The sequence below is a fragment of the Pelecanus crispus genome, chromosome Z (genome assembly GCF_030463565.1).
Source record: "Pelecanus crispus isolate bPelCri1 chromosome Z, bPelCri1.pri, whole genome shotgun sequence".
In the NCBI taxonomy this organism is placed as follows: Eukaryota; Metazoa; Chordata; class Aves; order Pelecaniformes; family Pelecanidae; genus Pelecanus; species Pelecanus crispus.
In genome coordinates this window covers 5102081-5127473 of record NC_134676.1, presented here as the reverse complement: position 1 = coordinate 5127473, position 25393 = coordinate 5102081, and the positions used below count along the sequence as shown (strand labels likewise).

At 42.6% G+C, this 25393-nt stretch overlaps 1 protein-coding gene across 3 annotated transcripts in view; it reads right to left on the bottom strand.

Moving 5' to 3' along the window:
• EPG5 (ectopic P-granules 5 autophagy tethering factor) overlaps positions 1-25054 on the bottom strand; it is a 64640-nt gene extending 39586 nt beyond the window's left edge. Inside the window, exons 1-16 of one of the 3 annotated variants that reach the window (XM_075725844.1) lie at positions 25001-25054; positions 20512-21450; positions 18443-18686; positions 17424-17560; positions 16708-16815; positions 15587-15660; positions 13134-13242; positions 12514-12628; positions 11743-11893; positions 10607-10762; positions 10091-10248; positions 5865-6019; positions 5139-5279; positions 4757-4921; positions 3430-3552; positions 216-475 (exon numbers count right to left, since the gene is read on the bottom strand). In XM_075725844.1, the coding sequence (XP_075581959.1) occupies positions 216-475; positions 3430-3552; positions 4757-4921; positions 5139-5279; positions 5865-6019; positions 10091-10248; positions 10607-10762; positions 11743-11893; positions 12514-12628; positions 13134-13242; positions 15587-15660; positions 16708-16815; positions 17424-17560; positions 18443-18686; positions 20512-21450; positions 25001-25054 (3089 nt within the window). Of the gene's footprint in view, positions 1-215; positions 476-3429; positions 3553-4756; positions 4922-5138; positions 5280-5864; positions 6020-10090; positions 10249-10606; positions 10763-11742; positions 11894-12513; positions 12629-13133; positions 13243-15586; positions 15661-16705; positions 16816-17423; positions 17561-18442; positions 18687-20511; positions 21451-25000 lie in introns of those variants that run through there. The other 2 variants (XM_075725845.1, XM_075725846.1) reach the window with 2 other exon arrangements.
• Between the last annotated feature and the right edge of the window lie 339 nt (positions 25055-25393).

Genomic DNA, 25393 nt, shown 5'->3' with positions numbered 1-25393 from the left:
AATTATTATTTTGACTCTAACATACAGAAGGCAAAAATACAGTACTAAGAAAATAAAGGAAATGGCACACTGTTCACAACTACAGTCCCTGAAAGACTGCTCAATCCCTTGCATCAGAATTCTTTTATTCTTTATCAAGCACAAAGATGTTAATAGCATCATCAGGTAGGTCACCGGGGCCATCCATCCAAGGCAAACATGAAAAACCCGCTTACCTGTGACCTAGCGTGGTCATTGCCAGTGCCAGATAACAGCCGATAGGGATGCCTGCTTTAACAGCCTTCAGGAGGGGGTGAAGCACGACCGACTCCGTCATGTCGAGCACGGTGCCAGACACGGGGACTGCAGGCCAGCCATGCTGCATGCCGCGGTCATTTCTGTGAAGCTTTAACCTCAAAATCAAACCCCATGCCCACTGATTAAAGGAAGTCTCTGGTGTTTCTCCGTATCGAACAATGCTGGCTAAGTAGGAGACCTGGAACAAAGCAGCAGGAACAGGAATGATGAGAGGAAGCACAGCCACACTACAGCACATATGGCACTAGTCTAGGACTTAGAATCATAGAATTCATAGAATCATAGAATTGCTTAGGTTGGAAAAGACCTTTAAGATCATCCAGTCTAACCATTAACCTACACTACCAAGTCCACACTAAACCAGTCAAGGGTAGACTAGACTAAACCATGTCCCAAAGTGCCACCTCTGCCCATTTTTTGAACAATTCCAGGGATGGGGACTCCCCCACCTCTCTGGGCAGCCTGTTCCAATGCCTGACCACCCTTTCCGTGAAGAAATTTTTCCTAATTTCCAATCTAAACCCCCCCTGGTGCGGCTTGAGCCCATTTCCTCTCATCCTATTGCTAACTACTTGGGAGAAGAGGCCAACACCCACCTCACTCCCCCCTCCTGTCAGGCAGTTGTAGAGAGCGATCAGGTCTCCCCTCAGCCTCCTCTTCTCCAGGCTGAACACCCCCAGCTCCCTCAGCTGCTCCCCACCAGCCCTGTGCTCCAGACCCTTCCCCAGCTCCGTTGCCCTTCTCTGAACACGCTCCAGCACCCCAATGTCCTTCTTGTATTGAGGGGCCCAAAACTGGACACAGTATTTGAGGTGCGGCCTCACCAGTGCCGAGTACAGGGGGATGATCCCTGCCCTGCTCCTGCTGGCCACACTATTCCTGATACAAGCCAGGGTGCTGTTGGCCACCTTGGCCACCTGGGCACACTGCTGGCTCATGTTCAGCCAGCTGTCAACCCACACCCCCAGGTCCTTTTCGGCCAGGCAGCTTTCCAGCCACTCTTCCCCAAACCTGCAGCGTTGCATGGGGCTGTTGTGACCCAAGTGCAGGACCCGGCACTTGGCCTTGTTGAACCTCATACAGCTGGCCTCGGCCCATCAGTCCAGCGTCTCCAGATCCCTGTGCTGAGCCTTCCTACCCTCCAGCAGATCGACACTCCCACCCAACTTGGTGTCATCTGCAAACTTACTGAGGGTGCGCTCAATCCCCTCATCCAGATCATTGATAAAGATATTAAACAAGGCTGGCCACAAAACAGAGCCAATCATCTTGAGATCCTATAAATAGCGATCCAAAAGGGAGACCTTTGGAGCTCTCCAGGACCGCAGCGGGCTGTGTGACGCCTCTTGGGGTAGATTTCGCGAGGGCTGAAGGATCGTCCATCGACGATTTCATGAGGACTCAAAGGCCCGATTTTGCGAGGTTCACCAACCATCCGTTGATGAACGCCGGCACATAAAAGTGAGTAATTCACGAAACTCATGAAAACAGAAATTTTATCACAGATTAACCTCTGCGCGCGTGTGTGTGCATTTTGATTCAGAACTGTTTGTCTGTCTGTCTGTGTGTGATTTGATTTAGAGCTGTTTGTTGGTCTGTGTGTGATTTGATTTAAACCCCATCTGTGTGTGCAACCCTGCTGTAAGTTTTGGGTGACCCTTGCCATTCCCGAATCTTTTAACTATGTCACTATTTTGATTGTAACAAATTCCATTGAATCGCTCTGTTAAATTGGCTGATGCTTACGTGCTTTATTATACACCTTAATTCTGTGATCTATCTCAAAAATACTAATAAGTCCTAAATTGCTGCTAAACCAAAGCCTTGTAAAAAAAAATCATATTCGCAACAGTCTCAGACTAAGTTTTGGTTTTACTATTTAAAAAATAACAACCAACCAACCACACACAACCTTCAGTAACGTTTAAGACTGCTAGTGAAAGGAAAACTAAAAATATGTATACAGAAAAATAAGATCCATCAACAAAAAAGCCTAAAACCCGGCAGCCTCTCCTTGGAAAGAAGTCTGTAACATGGACAGGCAGAGTCTCTCTGCCATGTAAATGCGTCCATCGTCAAGAAGAGCCTGTCTAGATCAGAGGGAATTATAAATCTTTGGGAAAAATACTGTGCATGCTCTAACAGACCAGTGTAAATTGCATTGCTGGGAGTCAATGCAGATATTTCATCCTCTCTGAGTGGGGGTACAAGAACCTAAGCGTTATTTTCTCTCAAGTTCCAGTTACAAGCTCGCGCAAGTCAGGACAGATTCACCAATACAAGTGGCGACCAAGGCTGAAATAGGCTTAAAAAGAGAACTTATTTAGCTGGCACAAGACAACGAGCCATGACTAAGTAGTGCAGAGATGCAAGTCAGAAAAGAGCAGAGACAATGAGGAACATTCCAAGTGTGGGAAGAAAAGACTGGAGAAAAAAAAGCACAGGGGAAGAGAAAGCACTGTACAAGAAATACTGACAAGACAAAGCACAACACAATGCTAAAAGCTCTGAGTAAATAAATAAATAGAAGCATCTTGGATTGAATATCCACAAAAAGGGATTTTTAACCTTGATCTTTCTATCTTTCCATTCCCCTTCTGTAACTTGGAGCCATACCTTCCTCAGTCACCAGTGTGCTGTAAAATCAACATAATAAATGTTTGTAGGATGTTCAGGCAATACAGCACTGATCACTACAGAAAAGCTCGTAAAATCTTGAGTCTTTATGTAAGATGAGACTAAGAGGTGGAGACACAGGAAGGATGTCTCTGACGTTCACCAGTAAGTAGCCTTTCATTAAGCAAGTACTGGCCAACTCCACATGAGTAAAGGATGCTTTACAAGAACAGTCTGCAAGTATCCAACTGCAGGCTGGATAATAATGCAAACCTACAAGGGGGACAAATTTAAAGTTTCTATTTCTCATATAGGTGTTCAACGTAAGTCTAGCAGTATCTTCAAACAGGTCTGTGGGTGCAAAAATACTGAGAGTGGGTATATTACAATGTTCTAGTAGTATCGACATAGCATAGCTTTTAAAAAGAAAAAAAAAAGAAAACAACACCTGGGCCTGCAGTTTTTCCTATCTATCACATCAATAAGCTATTCCCTGTAATTCTGAAGAAGGAATACCTGTTTTATGCTTTCAGAAAGCAGCCCAGCATATGGTTTCTGGGAGAGATATTTCTGATATGCTTCCAGGACCATCAATGCAACTTCAGAATGGACAGCTGGATCCAGATGAAGAGCATCCTGCTAAAACCAGAATCATATCACAAAACTTTGCCTCATTTAAAAGGTCTCTACAACTGTATCATTCAGTTGCACTACAGAGAAATAAATCTTAAATAGATTAAGTATTGTAATACCTAGGCAAAATCTTGGCCAGTAAGAAAAATTTCAGCCCAATATTGAAGAATAATGAGCTCACACTGGGCAATACAAAGCTCAACAGTTAGATTATTTCCAGAAAAAAGCGACCATAATCACTTCTCATGTGCATTTGGTGGGTTTATAGCAATTAATCCAAAGATCCATAGATGGCATTTTAAGTTACATAGTACAGACACTGGAAATCTTGCCTTTAAAACCAAAACAAAACCAAAAAAACCACATTTTTGTATCAAAACATAGTAATTCCTCTTATCAATTGCCACATTAAAGAACTATTTTTCCCCATATCAAAGGGTACAGACATGACACTGTTATTGTACAGCAAAGACCTGAGAGTTAATTTTCCCTACCATTCCTTTGTTTTCACGTGTCATCAAGAAACAGGGAGAAAAAGTAAGGCAACCTTCATGTACAAATATCAGCACAGCAAAAAGAAGAGCTCAGTACAATCAAATGCACAGATTACAATGCTAAAATGGATCACTGAACACAGGCAACTGGATTTTTGCACCAATCTATTTCTGTTTCTCTCTGAAAAAAAACATTCATCCTCGATTGGATCCTGAACTGATGGAGCTCCTGGAGTAACTCATTCTAGGGAATACTTTCCCATTGTTTAAATAATGCTTAGGGCTTTGAAACTCTTATTTCAATCGTGAGTTTTCTTGCATTGTGAAAAACAGACCTGGACACAAGCCTGCAAACTACAGCCACACCAGTCCCATTCACATTTCTTGGAGGATTCCTCTATTTCTCCAGCCACAGATATCTTAAGCGACTCACAAAAATTGTCCTGTCAGCTGTTTCCTCTTGTTTAGAGAGGAAACTCCTGCTTAAATACCTCTTTTAATCTCAGCTGCAGCACTACAAGAAAGCAACACAAGCAAATCCTCAGACAGAATGCTGCAAAATTACTGTGAAGTTCCCATCCTATGCCATCAAGTGTACAGCCATCATATAAAAGCATGTAATTAACTGTTTTCAAATGCAGTTATACTCCCAGGTTGAGAAATACTTTTACTCTCAAAAACTGAGCAGGCTTAGGCCGCCTGTTTTTAATACATACATGCTCACCGAATCCCCAGTTTAGCCCTTCCAAGATAATGCAGGCTAGTTTGTTCTCCACCGTGGTTAGACTGTAGTTTAATAACCAGTCACGAATCAGCGCTATCTCAGATGAAGAAGGCTTCCACAGGTACAACGGCAGTTCTTTAAAGAGATATAAAGAAACCTTTGAGGGCAGAAAAGAAAAAGGCTAATCAGTACTCAGTATGGAACAATAATCAGCATTATACCCTTCTATCTTCAAGAGTGATATGATCAAAAAAAAACACGGACAGGACTTTAACACGATCCATTCATACCAAGCTGTTATCTTACAAGACAGTCTGGTATGACGTCTAGTTTTAATTGGGTGCCTGCTTTAAATGATGGAGGTTAGCACTTACCATCCCAACTTTCTCGATGGTCTCTCTAACTCGATCCAGCAGTACAGAAATCATCTGTGTATGGATGCTGGCAATTGCTCCCAAGAGTTCTCGACCAACTTTTGAAAATGTCTCTCTTGTGGAAAGACTAACATAAGACACCTGAGAAGATGAGCAGAGAGAAGTTACTGGTTATGGTTGACCATCACTGACACCACAATAAAATCTCTTTTGGAAAAATACAGAACCAAATTGTTCTTGGTGATTCCGGACAACGAGGTTGATAAATGCCCATATTAAAACTGAAACTGATTTCCCTAGAATATAATGGAATTATTATGTCACAGTGCCAAAAACAAAGTCCAAAAATAATCATAGGAACAGTAAAGCCACACATTTTAAAAAAAAAAAAAAAAAAAACCCAGAAAAAACCCAAACCACAACACACACAAGGAATTTCAGAGGTACAAGTTAGACCTGTGTGAGAAAAATAAAACAAAACAAAGATGTTTTTGTTCATTTGTTTCATTCTGGCTTGGTCTACAGAAAAGCTGTTCTTTCTCCCAGAAAAACATGCACTTCAGGATATTTTATTTCAGTACTACATTATAAACCTCAGAAGTAGCACTCTCTTAGTTCCATGATAGAACAAACTACAGAAGCCATGAATGTTTCACACCTTCCACTGTTAGAAAGAAAAAAAAGCATATTCATCCTTTTCCTGAATGGACCAGTAATATTACTCACCTCATATATCTCCAGAACAATGATTTTGATAAAATCCTCATCGACATCAGCCTGTTTGGTTTGTGCCATCTGAGCAAATGTGGTGAGCAGACAAATCTCTTCCGAGCAGTTCATTGATTTGAGATACTTTTCAAAATTTTCAAAGTGCTCTGGGTCTAGAAAAAAGTCACATGAAAGAAACATGGTAAAAGAAGCATTACAGGACATACATCATCAATATTTATACATTTATTGACAGTCCAATCCCAGAGAAGGAATCAGTGACAAAGGAATTACCATCACTGCGTTAGTACCCTCTCTTCAGAAGTGCTTGGTATCAGCTGCTTTAAAATAAGGTGCAAGAAACACCATAATATGCAGTGAGTCCATATGATTCAGTAAATACACTAGTAATTCATAATGGAAGCTAAAACTGCTTCAAGAACAGCTGAAATTCGATTTTGAATATTATTTTAAGTATACAAAGTCAATCATTCACAGGACGAATTGTGTGAATCTTTTTGCTTTTTAAAAGTGTTATCATGGCTTTGGCTTCCATTACATATTGGAGCAATTAATTCCACAGATTAAGTCCAAATTATATCAAAGGATTCTAGTTTTAATCAGCACATAGTCAAGAGAAGATTAAAACTAAGCCCATCCAAGCACAGCAGAGAGGTTTTGATCAAGTTGAGAGACTTTGCGCATTCCACATACCAGGACCTCAAGCAGCAATTAAACTGGGGAGATCATTCTATGCTGATTACAAATAAAAATACTTCAAGCATCCAGCCCTGGGCCTAGATTATGTCCAAGTGCTACAAGGAAAAGTCAGTTTCCATTTCTCAAACTCAATACAAGAAAATTACTGAATGCACTTTTTTGGAAAAAATATCTCTGAAAACAGAACTGAAGTTGCACAGGACAGGAAGGCTAAGAGATGCTGTCACTTGAATTCAAGGCAGGTTTCCTCTATAAACCCAGGAGTGACATGTTGCCAAATGCAAATAAACATTCCATTCCTTGGGATGGGGGGATAACAGGAAGCAAAAATGTACAAAGAAACCTGAACAGGACTTTAAAATAATTTTTATTTCTTCCAAATAACTTTAAATAGAGTCTGTGCAGCAAAGCAAGCATAGAAAGCTGCATTTGAGCTGTAAAATGGTTTGGAGAGTGGTCTGCTTCCTCTGAAGCATAACATGTCAGTAAATACTATTTACAGTGATCATATCGTAGCAGTTGAATATACTGAAAAAGCACTCATTGTGGCACTCAACTACTTAATCTGCACAGGGATGTGCTCAGCATGCTCACGATTAAACATTTCCACTTAGGTTACATTCTATTGTAAGGGCTTTCAAGAATTTTGCAGCTGTACTTCAACCTGAGGTCAGACTTGTACAGCCAAAATATCTCATGAACAGCATGCTGGAGGATTGTGCAATTTAAGGAAAGAGTTTTTCCATATAGGAAGATAAACTACACTCCCGATAAGGCACAACAGACATGCAGTGGATGTTTCATCCATTCATCTCCCTTTCCTAATGCTACCTTTTATCCTTCTAGCAGAAATTAGAGCACTGTGGGTTTTGTTGCTGCTGTTTGGGTTTTTTTAAGGTAATGTAGAAGGACAAAAAAAAAAAAAAAAAAAAAGACTATGCCATTACTATATAATAAAGGCATAGCAGAATTACCCACAGGGTGGGGAAGGGGTAGGACAGGCAAGTAACAAATGACTCTACGACAGCAATTGTACTATTAGCACCGTGATGCGTGTGCCTGTGTTTCATTAGGCATAGACCAGCTAAGCAACAGAGAAGGGGTTTGGAGGGGGACAGAAGAGAAAGAAACGGGATCTGGTAAAGTTAAGGACAAAGACCATAAATGGAAGGAGGAGGGCTGGTGGTGGCAGCTGCCCAGCACGTGTGCGCTAGACCTTCTGTGCTGCAAGTCACAGCTCTGCAATCTCACGGCTTCCTGCTCCTGCTGCACCTTCCCCTTCACCGTACCTGGGGCCATCCGTGTGCTCCACACGCTGCTGACCCCACGCCAACCTGAAAACCTGCACCAAGCCATAGCTTGGGACTGAAGGATGGGGACAAGGAAAAAGGGAAGAAGAGAGGCTCCACCTAAATCCTATCATCTCACGGGAGCAATGACATCTTCACCACACAGTTGCTACTTGAGCCTATTCCCTTCCTCCTCTGCACATTTGCTCACACTCCAAATCAAGTTCAGAGAGACCCTAAAAACCAGTGGCTCCTCAAATCTTGGTAATGACAGTAAAGAAACTGTAACCAGAAATGTTGTTCAGCAGGTTCTCATTGCCAACTGCAATGGAAGCAAAGACAAAACTGTTAATCCTATATTTATAAACCTTACAGAGAACACGTTCGTACTCACACAGGTAGCCAACATCAAGAAGAAACTACTAGGTCATTGCTTGTCAGTGAAAATGTGTGTTCCACAGTAAATTTATTAACATTTGGTCCACTCAAGAATACATCAAGTAACTGGACTTCCCATATTTCTCCAGGGGGTTATTTTATATCTGGTAGCTCTCATACATACAAAGGTTGTCCTAAGTAAGTGCAGCTCCATCACTGCACTCCATTTCATCATGTTATTCCTACCTATCCCGTAAAAGCAACTATGCTGCCACCTCTGTATGTGCAAGCCTAAAGTTTCCATCAATTACCAAGGCTTGCTATCACCAGTAAATTCACCACATAACATTTGTCAAACTTAATCTGGAAGGGAAATCAATAAAAAAGGTTCTCTCCCACAAGAATGTTAATGCCATTGTCTTCTAGGGTATGAATTACAGGAAATTAAGTCACCATTATATTGGTGTTAGTCAAAAGAAGCTATTTCAGAAGATTAGATGGATTTCACTGAAAGAACTGTTGATATTCCCTGTTTAGACAGTTGAGAAAAATAGTATTGTGCTGACATAACCTGTCAAGGAGAACGAAGAGGATAAAAATATGCTGCATCAGAATACCAGGGACTTTAAAACATAAAAGTTAGCTAGTAGCAAAAAAACACCTGAACAAAACAAGAAAAATGTAGTGTTTGTTACTGTCAGAGCTGCAACCCACCATATCACATTCTCTTTGTTTGAGATGCATTAAAAATTTCTTGCAAAAACAAAAAAGTCCTACTGAAACAGTGTAATTGTTACTGATTAGCACTTGCCAGCTGAAACAGATGAGCACTTCATAAAGTGTGCACAGCTACAGCCTTGATATCCCTCTCCCACTCTGCGTAAACTGCCTTAAATGCTAGCTGAGCTTGCACAGAGTCAGTATGCTCTGTAACCTCTCAAGATGCCCGTTTTCTTCTACTTCTCCATCAAAAGACTTGGCTGATGCAGTGACAGCTATCCGGAGCTACCAGCTAGCTGAAAAGTAAAACTGACTGGTAGTGAGATTTGCTCTCCCTGAAGACAGCAAAGAGGCTGTGAAGTAGGGAGTTACTGCTTTGTTTACCTGTCTCCCTGTCAATCTAGTCCTGAAATATTTTCCATGAAGGCAGCAGCAAAGGGAAAGTGGCATTCCAGCTGGCTTCTAAATAACTCTGCTATAGCTGAAGCCACCACAGTCACTGTGGAGATCAACACAGGGCAGAAGTCAAGGGGAAATATGAAGAAAAGGTGGCATATAGGACAAGAAAAGCATCAAAAGAAGGCTTGAGATAAGGGAAACATCTGTAGTTGTGGAAGATAAGCAGATCTCCCACAATGTAAGTTACTGAAGCCAAAATTAGCAAGTTGGGGGGGGTGGGGGTGGTGGCAGCACTGGGGTATTTATACAAGTATCAACAGCTCAACGGTCAACAACAGTCAATAGCAGACAAAAAAACCTAAGTGACACAAAATTCTTTATTTCAGAATTTAAATTTCACTCTCCAAATACTATCAAAGGTCAAGATGGGACCTGATATGAGAATACACAAGATGTACCTACTGCATGGCGCTTCTGAAGCTCTCTGAAGCAGCCAGTAGCGGTCACTGTCAGAGAAAAAACTAAAAGGACTGTAGATACAACAATTCCTGTTAAAATGAGAGTGGTCAAATGAGCACTGGAAGCCCATGAACTGCCCAAAACATTTCTGAGGCCTCTGGACCAGTCATGCTGCTGCTGAGGACATATTTAACAATGAAACCTGCCAAGAATTAAACCCATAACTGATGCAGCAGTAGCTGAATCTATGAGAATTGGTTCCGAGTGATGGAATTCTACCTTTGAGTCTTTGTTTGCAGTCAGCAGGTTGCAGAGTAGAGCAGAGCTTTTCCAGGTGCTCGCTCTCTGCACAGTGCATGACAAAGAAGAGCCTCCAAAGCATGTTGCTGGATAAGGTTCTGTAAGGCATCTCGGACATGAATAACCAGACTCCCAACCTGTTGGATTTGAAGATGCAGATAGAAACGGTTTCACCCTGATAAATCCCAACATTTGAAAAGGAGACATATGCCCCCATCTCTGCCATATAACAGAATTAGGAATGGGAGGATGCGTCTTAGCATCTCAAATTCTGAGTTAACCTCATTCTGAACTGAGCAAGTCCCCAGAGCTTCTGCCAGATGCTAGAATTCAAGACACAGCTCCTCCCCATCTTACTACTACCAATATGCTGAAAAATCCTGCATATTGCAGTCTTGTTTAAACCATTAAGCATTTAAAGCTACTGCAATTCCCAGTTTCAAATATCTAACTCCTCCAAGATGAAGCCAGCATCAATCACATTGGACAGCCTACCTTTTTGCCTTCAGAACATGGAGAACAGCTCTAAAAAACAGCTCATCAAACTCCAGTTGCAATTTTTCCACAGAGTAGGGATGCGCTACTGATCCATATTGTTTATTGCTGCTAACGTATTGGGCCCAGTGGTCACTCACATGACAAAGTGTCATCCTATACAGCAGAACAAACAAGTCGCAGAAGGATCGTTAAGTATGTCATCACCATATAAAAACACAGACAAGTGCAACTAGATCAGAGTCCGGTCACAAGAGATGTTCAACCCTTTGTCCTCCAGTTTCCAGAGATTTCCATATAAATAGCATTTCCCTCCCCTCTTCAGACAGGGTTAGTCTAAAATTCCCGTGTTATCCTTCCTTGGTTTTGCAAGCAAACAATGCATAATATCCTGTGACACCAAATTAGTTTGTGTATGAACTTTGGAGCTTAAGGTAATCCTACATTACGAAACGGTAGTACATGCAAAAAGCTCATATAGGAATAATTACACTGAGAAAGTTACTGCTCTAATAACACAGAGGAAACAAAATGGATTTTGTTTCTGATTTGATTTAACTGTATCCCCCTTAAAAACACACTCATAGAAGCCGTATCAAGTGACTACTAGAGATTTAAAAATGAAGAGCAACTTTTAGGTTTCAATTATATGTGCTTACTGCAACAATATATTCCTTGAAAATCATCGAACTAAAAACCCTAAACCAATTCTGGATAACAACGGAAAGAAAGCAGTAACACTGGTTATAAATAGGGGTGATTCGAGAAGCTGTCTGTTGGATTTCAGTGACTTTCCAAGACAAACCTAAGCACATCCCTGATGGAAATCATCCTGGTGCTCCACAGCTCACCTGGCTCCTTCGCAACCACAGCATTCAGACTCTGCAATTCCCCACTTCAGAGGCAGCTTTAGAGTCAAGGACCCTGAGATTTCAGACTCCCAGATCAGCTAACTCCAAACTGACCAACTCTCAGAGCAAAAGCTACCCAAAAACTGGCTGGTGGCGGGCAGAGGGGGTGTTCTAGGTTTTTTTGTTTTGTAGTGGGTTGTTTGGGGATTTTTTTGGCAGCTCTGAACTCTAAACCAAACTGTATGAAAAAGATTTAATCATATCACAGAGAACATATTCTCTTACTTGATCAGCTGACCAATTCGCTTCACAAACTGTCGGTATCGTGCTCTGTTAAATGTTTCTAATCCCGCAGACAGAAGTTCCACTAATGAGTTTGCAAAAGCAAAAATCTTCATCATCTCCTGGGGAGTTGTTTTTTCAGGAAAATAAGCACCTAAGACCAAGACAGACAAAAGTAAGTCTCAAAAAAGTGTGTGAATTCTGGATTTTTTAAGTAACTTAGCGAGCACTTGAAACAAGAGTTCACCATATAGCTGGCAAACAGTTCATTGTTAGTTATAGTGAACTGAAACTTATGTTTTGTTTCCGAAATGAACAATAAATACCTGTTAAGTACAAATAATCTATGCAGGTTATAAGACATCTTATCTTTTCATGAAGATCAATTATCTTCATGTACTTGTCCAGAGATTTAACAATATAAAGAATGATCAAATAATTGGGGGGTGGGGGGGAATAATAATCACAGTAACATTACAGCTAAGAGGCAACGGGGGAAAATTAGTTCGGAAAGCACATCTATGAGTATAAATATCAGCAGATCAAAACTAAGGGAAAGTACTAATGTTTTGCATGCTAGTATTGCTGTAAGTTTTTAAGTTACCCCAGACACATGGCATACACTTCCATCTTATCTATTTAGTCTGTGAGCTGTTGCACAGGTTATCACTTCACTCAGAGACTCTCATAACACAGTATCATTCTTGGCAGTTTTAGTCAATAATACAATTAGCATAAGCAAAACGAAGAATAACTCTTTAACAGACGATTTACCTCCAGACTTAAATCCAAGGAACTGCTGAAAGAGTTCATGAAATGGGAACTGTGACAACAGGGAAATCAAGTCGTCTTCCGAAAGCAGAATCCAGCTTGTTTCAGGATCCTCATCCTATAGATAAATTCAAACAGTCCCTTTTAGTAGCTTTCCAACAAAACACATGGTAGAAGGGCTTCACTGTTGTACCAGTTACAGTTTGCTTGTAAGAGGAAAGTACAAATGAACTCTCCTTCACACACACAGCCTCCTAAATTCCTCTTCTGTGTGTGTTTCTACATAAAAGTCCTTATCAGCTAGGAAACAGAAATAGAGGCAACGCTGTGCCAGTCCAACACAGCTTCTGAATGGAAACACCTATTCAAACATGTCTACTTCCATGCTCTTTTTGCATGCAGTAGCTCCAATAAGTTTAATTTCTATCTGCTAATACTCATTCCGGGAAACTCCACTACCTACAGTTATATACAGCGATAAGGAGAGTAAAATACATCTAAATTTCAAATGATGCTTTTTAACTGAACAACAGTAAGTTTTTCTTTCTCTTATTTCACAAAATCAATACAACAATCTTGAAGAAAAGCTCAAAGGAAAAAAAAAAAAAAAAAAAGAGCTGTACCTCTTCTCCTCCCTCATCTACCAGGGTCCAATTTCCAGATTCTTTCCCAGATGAAGAGGAACTTTTCCTTTCACTTGGTTTCATATGACACAGGAAGTCCACCCGATTTCTGATTTAAAGTGAAAAAATTAAGTTTACAAAAATTAGAGAACTAAAAATTCTGAATTTAGTCATCTTTTAGTTAAGATACTCAAAAACATATACAAGAACAAGAAATAAACAAGTACTTCAAATAACCTGATGTCCTACAAGGCTTGCACCAATCTCTTGTATTCCGTAAGTGATCTTCCAAGCAATATTCTGAACAATGTAAATGGCTATCAGCCCTGTAGAGCAAGCACATTTAAATACACAAGAAATAACACTATTCTTTTCCATGTGCAGGAAAAGTCCTTCAAAAAATGAGAGTCGTATTTCAGAAAAGGTATTCTACAACAACCATTTAAGGCTATCACTTGGTGAGTCAACAATGAACAGGATTTTGTGCAGGCCACTTCCACTGTACAACTTTCATAGCTGCTTTAGCTGGACACCACGTCAACGTTAGTAAGACTGGTCTTAGGTACGCTGAGCTACACCACAACTGAAGACCTTCCAAGGGAAGAGTTGCCTCAAATCAAGCCAGCTCCAGTTCCATGTATTAGACCACCTTAAGTCCGGGAGTTTTCAGACCCTGTACCATATAAAACCTTAGTTGTTCAGGCATATACCAGCAAGGGGGTGTTGATCGACAGCCGGCAGTGTGCCCAGGTGGCCAAGAAGGCCAACAGCATCCTGGCTTGTGTCAAGAATAGTGTGGCCAGCAGGAGCAGGGCAGGGATCGTGCCCCTGTCCTCGGCACTGGTGAGGCCGCACCTGGAATGCTGTGTCCAGTTTTGGGCACCTCACTACAAGAAAGACATTGGGGTGCTGGAGCGTGTCCAGAGAAGGGCAACAAAGCTGGGGAAGGGTCTGGAGCACAGGGCTGATGAGGAGCGGCTGAGGGAACTGGGGGTGTTTAGCCTGGAGAAAAGGAGGCTGAGGGGAGACCTGATCGCTCTCTGCAAGTGCCTGACAGGAGGGCGTAGTGAGGTGGGTTGTTGGTCTCTTCTCCAAGAGGAAATGGGCTCAAGTTGCGTCAGGGGAGGTTTAGATTGGATATTAGGAAAAATTTCTTCACAGAAAGAGTGGTCAAGCATTGGAACAGGCTGCCCAGCAAGGTGGTGGAGTCACCATCCCTGGAAGTGTTCAAAAAAATGGGCAGACGTAGCCCTTTGGGACATGGTTTAGTGGGCATGGGGGTGTTGGGTTGATGGTTGGACTGATGATCTTACAGATCCTTTCCAACCTTAGTAACTCCTAGTTTTACTTTCATTTGAAGTTAAACAAACATGCAGGAAGGTTGTGTAAAAAGTTGAAAGCATAACATCCAACTTCCTTCTAACTAGAAATGTTCCAGTAGAACTCTGCACACAGTGCCACAAAACTCCAGGATAATATCACCCTCCTGATCTCCTTGAACTTATACTCTGATAAAAGGAACGTATTACAAATTAAATACAAGTTTTAAGATACTGATTTCACCAACCAAATTCAGAATTCAAACTTGTTGCTGACATGCAGCTGCTGTAACAGCCAAGTGTCAGCTCTTTTAACAGAAAACACAGCCCTTATGGAGGCTCTGCGTTCTTGTATCAATAGCTGAGAGCACCACTCCAGACACACTGAGTTAGCCCTTGTTCAAAACACAAGCATCAAAATGCACTGGCAATATTCATGCTCTCACGACACACTTGTTTCCCCAAGCAGCTCTAGACAGGAAATGTACAACCAAAACCTCATAAAATAATAGCCTCCAAGCAATGGGACTCCCACTTAACTCAGGGTCAGACTATCAAGATCACGGTGGCAACCCTAAATACCAGCAGGTTTGATTCTTTCACTTTAAAATTTGGGCAGGGGAGCGGGCAAGTTATGTATTTTACCTGAAGCGTCTAACAGTTTTCACTAATGATTGATTTTATTAACTAGCTTCTCCAAGCACCACGTACTCCTTCTAGATAAAGAAGGATGAAAAAATTCAAGCAGCACAACCAGTGTATACACCAACTTAACCAACCCTTTACGCAGGGGCTTCTGTTGCAGAGACAGTATAATAAACAGGCCATCATGCAAGGCAAGAACTTTATTTCAGAAGTCACAGTAACAAGACACGTGGGTATGTCAGTCTTCACAAGGTATTCAACAGCTGAAAGCAAGCTGCATCATACAGTGCACAGTAGGAGAATGTACTGCCAAGGCTGTACTTGAAGATGAATGAGTAAAACGAGTTTGACTTAAACTGTGAATCTCTTATTTGTGCCTGTTTTAGGACTTTGCCTGCAATGAACTCAGGGTTTTACAAGCAGATCTTGTGTCATGTGTTCTACTCTTAAATAATCAGAAAGTATTTACAAAATCATATTCATACTTACTTGACAGGAGACATAAGCAAGGCAAGAGATTGCATGAAATGAAAGACACCTGAGGGGTTATCCAAGACTTTGATCTGAAATTAAATGCAAAAACCTAAGTAAATCTAAATAAACAAAGGGCACATTAGTTTTATCAGAGAAATTAAAATTCAGAGTTTCACATTTTTTACTAGCTTTTTGTTCACACTAAAAAGTATCCATAAAAGACAGTACCCACATCTTGGAAAAAGTATTACTATGGCAAAATATTGGGAATTGTCCAAAAGAAGTACTTATAGAAATGAAAGGAAGAGAAAAATTAAAAAATCAAAAGCTCCAGAAAAAGACAACTTCTCTCTTTGTTTCACGTGTACTTCTGGGCACCAGGGGGAACTGGGATGTTGAGCACAGGGGAAGTTAGGATCCTCCTGTGTTAGGTGAACAGTTGGACTCAATGACCTTAAGGGTCCTTTCCAACCTAAATGATTCTATGATTCTATTCTATCCTTTTATTTCATTGCTTGCCTTTCCCCTGTTAGTGTAATTGCAATCCTTTTCCTACGGCTAGATTTCCAACATCTTCCCCTCTTGGAGGAGCAAAAATGTTCTTTGCGAGAACGCCCTGGTGCCTTTGGATATCTGCACTCCCTCCAATCTATACAAAGTGAACCTTTTCCCTTGCCCTTGAAATTACCCAACTAATAAACTTTCCAGGGAAACCGGTCCTATTCCAACGCGCAGGATATAAAAATCTGTTCTTCCTCACGCCTTATACAGAGCCGCCTCCAATCTCACTTGTCTCATAAACAGCTGCTGCTTCAAGTCTAAATATTCTTTCCTTTTCTTGGAGAGCGCTCCCAAAACCTGCATGAGGCCTTCTGAGGCACGCCACAAGTCCTTGACTCCCTTTCATGGAGCCTCTCTAGCCAAGAACGAGAAGTGTGTTTCCTTGTTCACCTGCTCAGGGTTGGGCTAACACGGGTGAATACATCCCTTGACAAAGCCCTCACTGTTACCATGATTCCACACACCTGGAAACACACAGCAGTCATGAGGGATTGGCTAGGCAAAAGACACTCTCCTCTCCTACCCACTGCACTCCCACTCCAACTTTCTGACAATAAAGAATTAAACATTCACACCTGAATGAACGGAACAGCCCATTCGCTGATCCCAGCTGGACACCGAAGGATGTGGTTGAAGAGGAAGAGGTGGTCACCTGGACAGCCAATTCTTTGCAACACTGACACCTAAAGGGAATTATATTGGAATCCTGTAAACAATTTCAAGGTTTATTCCTTTATAGTCTTGCTAACTAGGGGTTTCTTTTTTTTTCATTTCTCCCCCCCCCCCCCCCCCCCCGCTTTCTAATAAACCTCAATTTTCACAGCAAGTTACAAGAGAACAGTACTTAAAAGTCTGCTTGCTTGGCTTATGAGCCACAAACTGTTTTCTTTGCTGTAGAAAATTTCATTACTTTACAATTGCATCAAAAACTAATTTATTTAGAAATCAGCAAGAATAGAAGTTTCTCAAAACTGACAAGCCTGAATAGTTTTACTTTCAAAATAAGTAAAAGCATAACGAATACTAAGCCCACTTTGAGCAGCCTTGGCTGCTCAGGTGCCAGTCCTCATTAATGCTGCTGACCTCTACTGACTTCATGAGACAAGGGAATTCATTCTAAAAATTCACTAACAGATTCTGTTCCTCAAGTAGAACAACCCCCCCCCCCCCCCCCCCCCCCCCAAAAAAAAATCATTGCATGTGGGACAGTGAGAGAAACACTTTCACAAATTACTCCCAAATTCATCCCATGTGTTGGGTCAAACAGCTGTATCCACGCTGACTCCCTCACCAGTCTCTGCAGCCACATGAGAAGGTCACTCTGAAACTGAGGATCTTCAATAACTCTGCGAGTGAAACTGAAAAGGACGCTGATGCACTCCTTCAAGTGGCCCAAGTCTGAAGAAATATTTTCTGACTGCTTTGAAACTGTAAATTAAAACCAGAATTAAGGAGCTTTGATGAGCAGCGCTCAGAGTAGTAGCATAAGTAGTGCTTTTGTGGCTATATAGAAAACATGCTCTCTAAATCTATAGATACCAAGTTATTTCAACACAGTTGCCTGCTACATCTGACAGAGAAGAACACTTTTTTAGAGTACTTTATTTAATCTTATAATTAAGCACTGGACACTAGTTACAAGAAGAATATACTACGGTTATGCTCATAAAAGGCCTCCCCTCAATGTAAACTTTCTAAGAACCACTGTTTACTATGCATATAAACTATCTGGGAGGTGGGAGGCAAAGGGAGGAGGACTAGGAAGGATAAATATCCAGGGCAGGAAGGGGAGGAATACTTTAGCTAAAAGATTATATTGGCACAAACCCAAATAAGTAATACGCCTAGGATGAAAACCGGGAAGATTTCTAGGTATTAGAGCTGCAAGACTCCAAATAGCTTTCCAAGAGGGAGTAAAGCAGGAAAAATATCGAGCTGGTTTTAGAATTGCGCATAATCAATTTGGAAATGGGACTGTATTATACATTGCCTTTGACAACAAAAGATTGGAGCCTGGGTGTCCCATCCCACCCAGTGTTCCTCTACAGTAATCAGTTGTAATATGCAGCTTAGATAGAAGAAGGTACTCCTGCATTCAGCTTCCACCCGCCAAGTGAGTAAGTTAAGAGAATTGGAGTTTTTCCTGTGAGAAAAAAAGTTTCACTGATCCCTACATAAGATCAGGAGGTTTTAGTATCAGAGGAGAAACACCCCAGTATAGAAATTCCACCAGAAAACTCCAAAACTGCAGGTGAACAAGGTGCTGGGCAGCCTAAACAGCATGGGGAGCGGTCTAGACCAGCAACACACCTTGTTCTTGCTGCTGAAGAGCCACTGATCTCAGCAGGGACGAGCTGCTGAGCAACCTGTAGACGTAGGACTCCACTTGCAACCGGGACAACACCGAAGTGTACGAGTGCAGCGCCAGCGTCTGATGCACGTGCTCTGCTTTGGCTTCAAACAGCTTTTTCAGTTCCCCCAACACACTTTCATTCAGCTCCACTGTCTGGTAGCGATGGTGACCTGTCACTTTGCACTGATCTGCACAGACACCCTGAAAAGAAAGCAATTATTTTATTTAAGTGGCTTTGTCATTTTGTTGGGTCAAGCATGCTTACAGAAATTAACCTTGACATAACCCTACCCTCAACAGATTTCAAAGCTTTCATAAAAAGGGGCCACTTTGCAGGTGGACAAGACAAACACATCGGAACACCCTACATAATTTTTAGAGCTGCTGATTAGTGAAGATGCACATCCCTGACTTCTGAAAAGATGACTCTACAAACCCTCAATAATTCAGATTCAGAAATAGATACGAAGTGACTTGTCTGTATCACTGACAGACGTGAACAAAATCAGGTCTCTCTAGTCCTAGCAAGCACACCTGCTTCTCAGCTTACAGATTTCCATCAATATTTGGATCTGCTATTTTAAAGCTAAAATATCTACTGAAACAAAATAAATATTCTTCTAAGCTCCCAGAACTGAATATTCATAGCAATTCCCCATTATACATTTAAAATTTTCAGAAATTAACTGTACTCTTAACTTTGTCCCAAACTGGAATTAAAAGCTGAGACTAGTCTTCCTCTGCCCTATCTCTAATTCTTCAACACAAGAAAACAACAATACATAATATTCCTATTATTCTTTTATGCAACCAGGAAACATGCTTCAGAATCAGCACTTTGGAAGCTTAGCCTGAAAGTACCCCTGAGTTTCCTAAGTTAGTAGAATAAGAATTTTAAATTAGTATAAAGACAGCAATTATTCTGGACATACAATAAATACACAGTGAATCAGGATGGAATAAAGCAAGCAGCAAGCTTAGCCAACTGTATGATGACCAGTGGGGATGTAAGAGTGAAGCTAAAATTGCTTTCAGTGTAGAAAGTGATAAACACAAAACCGAGAGTCCAGCGAGGTTCAGTGATACAGGCTGTTATTCCCTAATAAAAAGGAAAAGATCCAGATCTGTTCAGTGGATGTCTCCCAGCTCTGAAGAACTGCACAGGAGAGGCACTGCACTCACAGAAACAACAGTAAAAGCCATCACATACATAGGTACTTAGAACCCTTGGACTATTTTGTTGATGTGTTGGCTATAAACAGCATCAGAGCGCCAGAACGATTTCATTCACTCCCACTGTAACAACCAGCTCCAAAAACAGCTTACACAGAATCAGCTTGGGGGAAAATTTTTCTGATAGGTGCACCAAAGAGCTCTCCAGACTCCTCTGGTTTGCAGACAAAAATGCTACAGAGTACCACGACCACCCTGGAAGTAGCTAAAACCACAGCACCACTTACGGAGCAAGTTACTGGAAGCGGATGGACTCCACACTCCCTATGCTTTGAGCAACAGGGTCACCCACAAGCACGACTCAAGCTCCTCTGCAGCTGTCGCTCCTGACAGCAGGACAGTCAGACATGACGTCAATGAGAACTGTCATTTAGAGGCAGCGTGCCAGATGGGACATCACCGCTACAGTCACGCTGAACTCCTGCTCCACCACGTATGCCCTGCGTCTACCTCAAGTACCACGGCACAAACTTCACCCAACACTGCAGGCAGAAGTGGCTGTATGCAGGCTCGTTCTGACTGACTACAAACATGAATCTGACTCCAAAAGAGATCACCAAGAGATCCTGCTCCTCTACACTCGTCAGTTTAAAAACCAAACAACAAACCATCTTAAATCTCAACAGGATGATACTTGGAAGTACTGGGGATCAGTGGAGAGACAGAAAAGCAAAGGCAATCATTTCCCTTTGAATAAAACAGCTTAAATACGGTAAACTTGACAGCAAGTAAAATTAACGTCTGGAATCACGTCCAAATAGTTTGGGTTCAAAAGTAGCTTCTGCAACAGCACCTGCACAGTTTTCTGTTCTTCTTTAAAAGTCCATAATCTCCCCTTAATGTTTTGGCAGTCTGTCGTCATAGCCTGCAGCTTTGCCTCAGCCAGCAAGAGCTGCTTCCTGCAGCGCATGTAGTTCAGGAGCAGTTCATAAAATTCATGCCTGTCCTGATGAGCAACGCTTTCAAATTCCTCCGCATAGGAGTCAACATTTTCTAACCATGAACACGGCTCAAAAATTTTCAGCTGTTCTCTGGTAAATGGCACCAGCTCTGGTTCGGTTGGGAGCTCGGGATACAGCCTTTCAGTGTGCAACAGCGGTTTAACTGCTATTACGGTTGGTCTCTCATAGGACAATTCAGCCGACAAGTCTGGATAAACTGGTTTCAATCCCGAAGACTGAATACGTGTTTTGTACTTCTCAGAGAGCTGTGAGATACTAAGAGGAAGCTTCTCTGAAGAACGGACAAGAGGATTTTTAACATCTCGTACGTTTTCAGTTCCTTTGTCCCGTACAAAGCCCACTGCTGTCTGAGAGCCAGCAGCAGTGGGATGAAAGGTGCTACTCAATAAATCAGAGTTTCCTGATCCGCTAGCAACTGCCTCCACAGGGCTGTGAGGTTTGTCCAACTTGCTTTCTCCACTCTTCTCAACATTCGCCCCACATTCCTCATGGGAAGGATCAGCTTTGAACTCTTCTGCATCTGTGGGAGGCTCTAGACTCACTGCCAAAGACCCTTCATTTGCTGAAGATAAATTACTCCGGGGGATGTCACACACATCATTTATAGTTTTTCCATCGTCTACTTCATCGTTGAGCTGAATTTCTGTAAATTCCCCAGCATGTTCCACTTGCACTTTACTGGCTTGGGAAGACACTTCTGCCGTGGGAGGCAGGAAGACATCATCAGACTCTTGTATCTGGGACTCCTCACTACTTTTTTTCTTTTTTTCCTAGGGGAAAAAAGAAAAAAAAAAGAAAATTAACAGAGTGTCACTAGCAAGTGAATCTCTCCCCCTCGCATCTCAAATCCCACGATCACCAAAACTAGTATTTGTCAGCATCACAACTCCAAAAGCCCCTCTTATCACATTAATTTTTATAATATTAAAGGTAAAAACAAATGTACCAAATCGTTCCTTGTTCTTTACCTGCCCTTTGAAGACTGTCTATCAGTGGTTATTTTCTTAGTCAGTTCTTGAACAATGCTTCACCATTTCTACGTAAAAAGCTATAAATATCACAGGACAGACTGTTTCCTTAATACATAAAATAATCAAAATAGCAGGACCCTGACCTCTAAAAAGAGTCACTAGGATTCACCATATTGCAAAAAAAAAAAAAAGTTACTCTGTGATTCGTCTTAAGTTTTACAGAAATATTTTAATGAATGGAAGATTATTTTCGAAACAGTACTTGCAGAAAAAAAAGAAAGTCTGGAATACACCCCCTAATTACATTCTAAAACCATCACAACATCTGTACAACTACTGACATACCTATTTTCCATAGGTATTGCACACTAGAGATGTAGAAAAACTTAGCAGTGACATTAAAATTGTAAACTGATTGCCCACTTTTAAATTCAGATCAGTTTGGGGGTAAATAGTTCCCATAAACCTAGTCTGAGGTGTAGATTAGCCTCCTTCCCAACGCATAGCATGGGAAATAACATTGCACAGGAAATCAACACAGATTTTGTCAATTTGTAAATCGTTTGCCAATTTGTAAAACAAAAAATTGGCAAAGTGTTTGGACAATTTGTAAATTGGTTATGTATACCTCCCAGATTATTAGAAGTGAAACTGAGAAGAGTTAGGTAACAGCGCTCCAGTTCTGGATGACCCAGATAATACAGCAAAGAACACAGCTGAAATTAGGAAAAGCTCTCAATACTCCTCCATGATCGGGGAAAAAATGATAAGTTTTGGAAACCTGCTGACAGTATCACATATACTTTCCCTAAACACCTGACATGACTTTGCCTTATGAGAGGGCATACATGAAAACAACTCAAATCAAGGCCCTAGCTTACCCCGATCTCAAGCCTAATTTTACATCAAGCAGATGCTCACAGCTCCTTTACAAAATGGCAATATGCTGGCTTTGCTTTCAGACTGTGTTTCCAGTATATTAAAAGCTGTAAACGCTTCTGATCACAAAAACTTCCGACACACTCCAAAGCTAGCTAAAACTACGGGTGAGAGGTTAAAAACAGATCAGCACAATTCTTTAAACTAGGACTTGTAGTTATAATAAACATCTCCTGACAATTAACTCAGAGTCAGGAATTTCCACAGGTTACTATGTCACTAGATCATATTTTTGACAGTGTACTGATCCGCATACTTTACAAGTACACACTTGTCCCTTCCCCTCTACAATCTCAAAGTTCCCTCTTGTAGTCCTTGCACAGAAGAAACTCCCTTTGAGTAGCATCCTGTATTTCTCCCAAACACTCGCATTAGATAAAACAGTTTATTTTAAATTCATGAAGTGCCTTTCAGTTCTCGCTTTCCAAGGCAAAAAATGCCCCATAATCGTTAACAGGGATTTCATCTGAGAAAGAATGAGAGAAATCAGGTCCTGAATCAACATGAAAGCAAAACCTGCTGTTCCTTCTTCTGAGCGTTTAGCCTTTAAGTCAAGATGACGCCTGCTCGTTAGCCTTGTCCCATGCCTAACCATTCTCCTCTCCTAGCACGTCAGTGAACGACACCTCAAGCTCTAAGGACACCTACTATTTTTCAGGAAACATCTCTGAAGTAACCGAGTGCTACCCACCGAGATACAGCACACAGACACCCAGCCTCATCTTCACCAGTTCCAGGTTCGCTGGTTTTCCCACCTCACCGTGTTTGAAACAGTCTGGTGTTACTGGTTCTGGACAAGCTTAACTTTGGGGCTACTATTCGCAAAAAGCCCCGGTCTCCATTCCACTACTTGGCGGCTCTGCAGCTGAGCCAGCCTTTCTCCCAGCTCACGAGAATTTCAGCTTTTCAAAGGATTATGGCTTTTTCTGATGCATGGAAATGGCAAAGTCCTTAATGTGACCGAGCCCCAAACTGCATCCTCAAACACCCCTCTGTATTAACAGAACTAAGAATAATAATAGCAACAAAAATATCAGGAATGGGTCATGTGTAACACTGAAGGATTCTGGATTCTCACACGTGAGATCGGCAGTGAATTGTTTCACGGTGAATTACACCTGGAAGGGACAACCAAAGACAGCGGCCACTGGAGTCACCGTACACGTGTCCTTAATGAACTGCCAGCGTCATCTGTGACTCACTGCCTTCCTGCAGGGAACCGATTCTCCTAAAGCAGCAGTCTTTGGAGTTAACCGCCTTGCTCACGCTGCGGGGCTGAATCAAAACCAAAACGACGACACGCTTACTCTTCTGGAATTGCTCTTCCCTCCAGTCATTACTTGCCTCAATTTCAGGGATCACAGCTGCAGTTGATACTTGGCTCTAAGCCTTGTGTTACAAAAGAGTGGCCAATTAATCCATTAATTTATCTTCAGAGGGCTTTGACGGCCATGACTTCAATGCCTTTACTCTATGTGGTGCAGTTTACAACACACAGAGGTTAAGCAATTAAGGGAAACCTTTCCATTTTGACTCAACTCTGAGGGGAGATTTTTGGGTCAGATGATTTCCACAAACTACTAGAATTCCACGCAGCACAACTGCGAGGAAAGCAAAACCTTCAGAAAGCTGTCGGTGCTAACATTGCGAACAAGGAATACACTCACAACGGGATTAAAACCTGGGAAGCGTGATACTTACCAACTGTAGCACCAACTAACGAAGAACAAACGCTGGCGTCTGCTATACAGGGCCTCACGTTTTGAGCATTTCAAAGCCAAACTTATACATATAAGATGTAGTCAGACCGCCATCTGACGCCATATGAAAACGCTGCTAAATGCCAATAAGCTCTATTGCTCTACAGCTTCACCACAGAAGCAGCCCCAGCTCTCCCACCACGCAGAGCTATTCGAGAAGGCCGCACACCACAAGAATAAAAAGCTTGTTTACACTCGCTCACAGCACAAGGCCTGTCGCAGCCTTCACCGGGCCGCCAACTACTCTTAAGTCTTCTGACATCGCTTCAGAAAAGCGCAGACATCCAGAAGTCTTTTTAGGAAAACACCTTCCCCGCCCTCCCTGCTTCCAGGGAGCAAACACGGACATAAACACCGCCCGGAGCAGACACCCTTTCTGTCGCTTTGACAAACAAACAGGGGGAGGGGGGAAAAAAAAAAGCGACCCCAAATACGAGCCAAACCCCTTGACCAAAGTCCCACGGTGTGTAAACACACACACCCCCCCCACACACCCCCCCACCCCCCCGCTGCACTACACCCACCCCACTGCCCCAACCGGGAGGCGGCGGGGACAGACCCGCCGCTGGCCCGCCCCTCCCCGCCCCAGGACGGCGGAACGGCACCCTGAAGCGCTCCCCGCCACCCCCCGGGCCCGGTTCCCCCCCTACCTTAGGCCTGCTCCTGGCGCGGGCCTTGCGGGGCCCCCTGACGGCCTCGGCCATGGCCCCGCCGCTGCGGCGCGGCCCGGGCGGCTCCGGGAGGCGGAAGGGGCGGGCCCGCCCCCCGCGCGCTATCGGCCAATCAGCAGCGCGGCAGCTACGGGAGGGACGGAGGGACACAGCGAGCCGCGCGCGTACCCGCCCCAGCGCTGGGGCAGGCCGGGGTCCGACCTAAGGGCCCGGGGGGGGAGGCTCCTCCGTAGGGGCCCGGGACGAGGCCAGGGTCCCCTGTAAGGACCTGTGGGGAGACCAGGCTCCTCCGTAGGGGCCCGGGAGGAGGCCAGGGTCCCTTATAAGGACCTATGGGGAGAGCAGGCTCCTCCGTAGGGGCCCGGGAGGAGG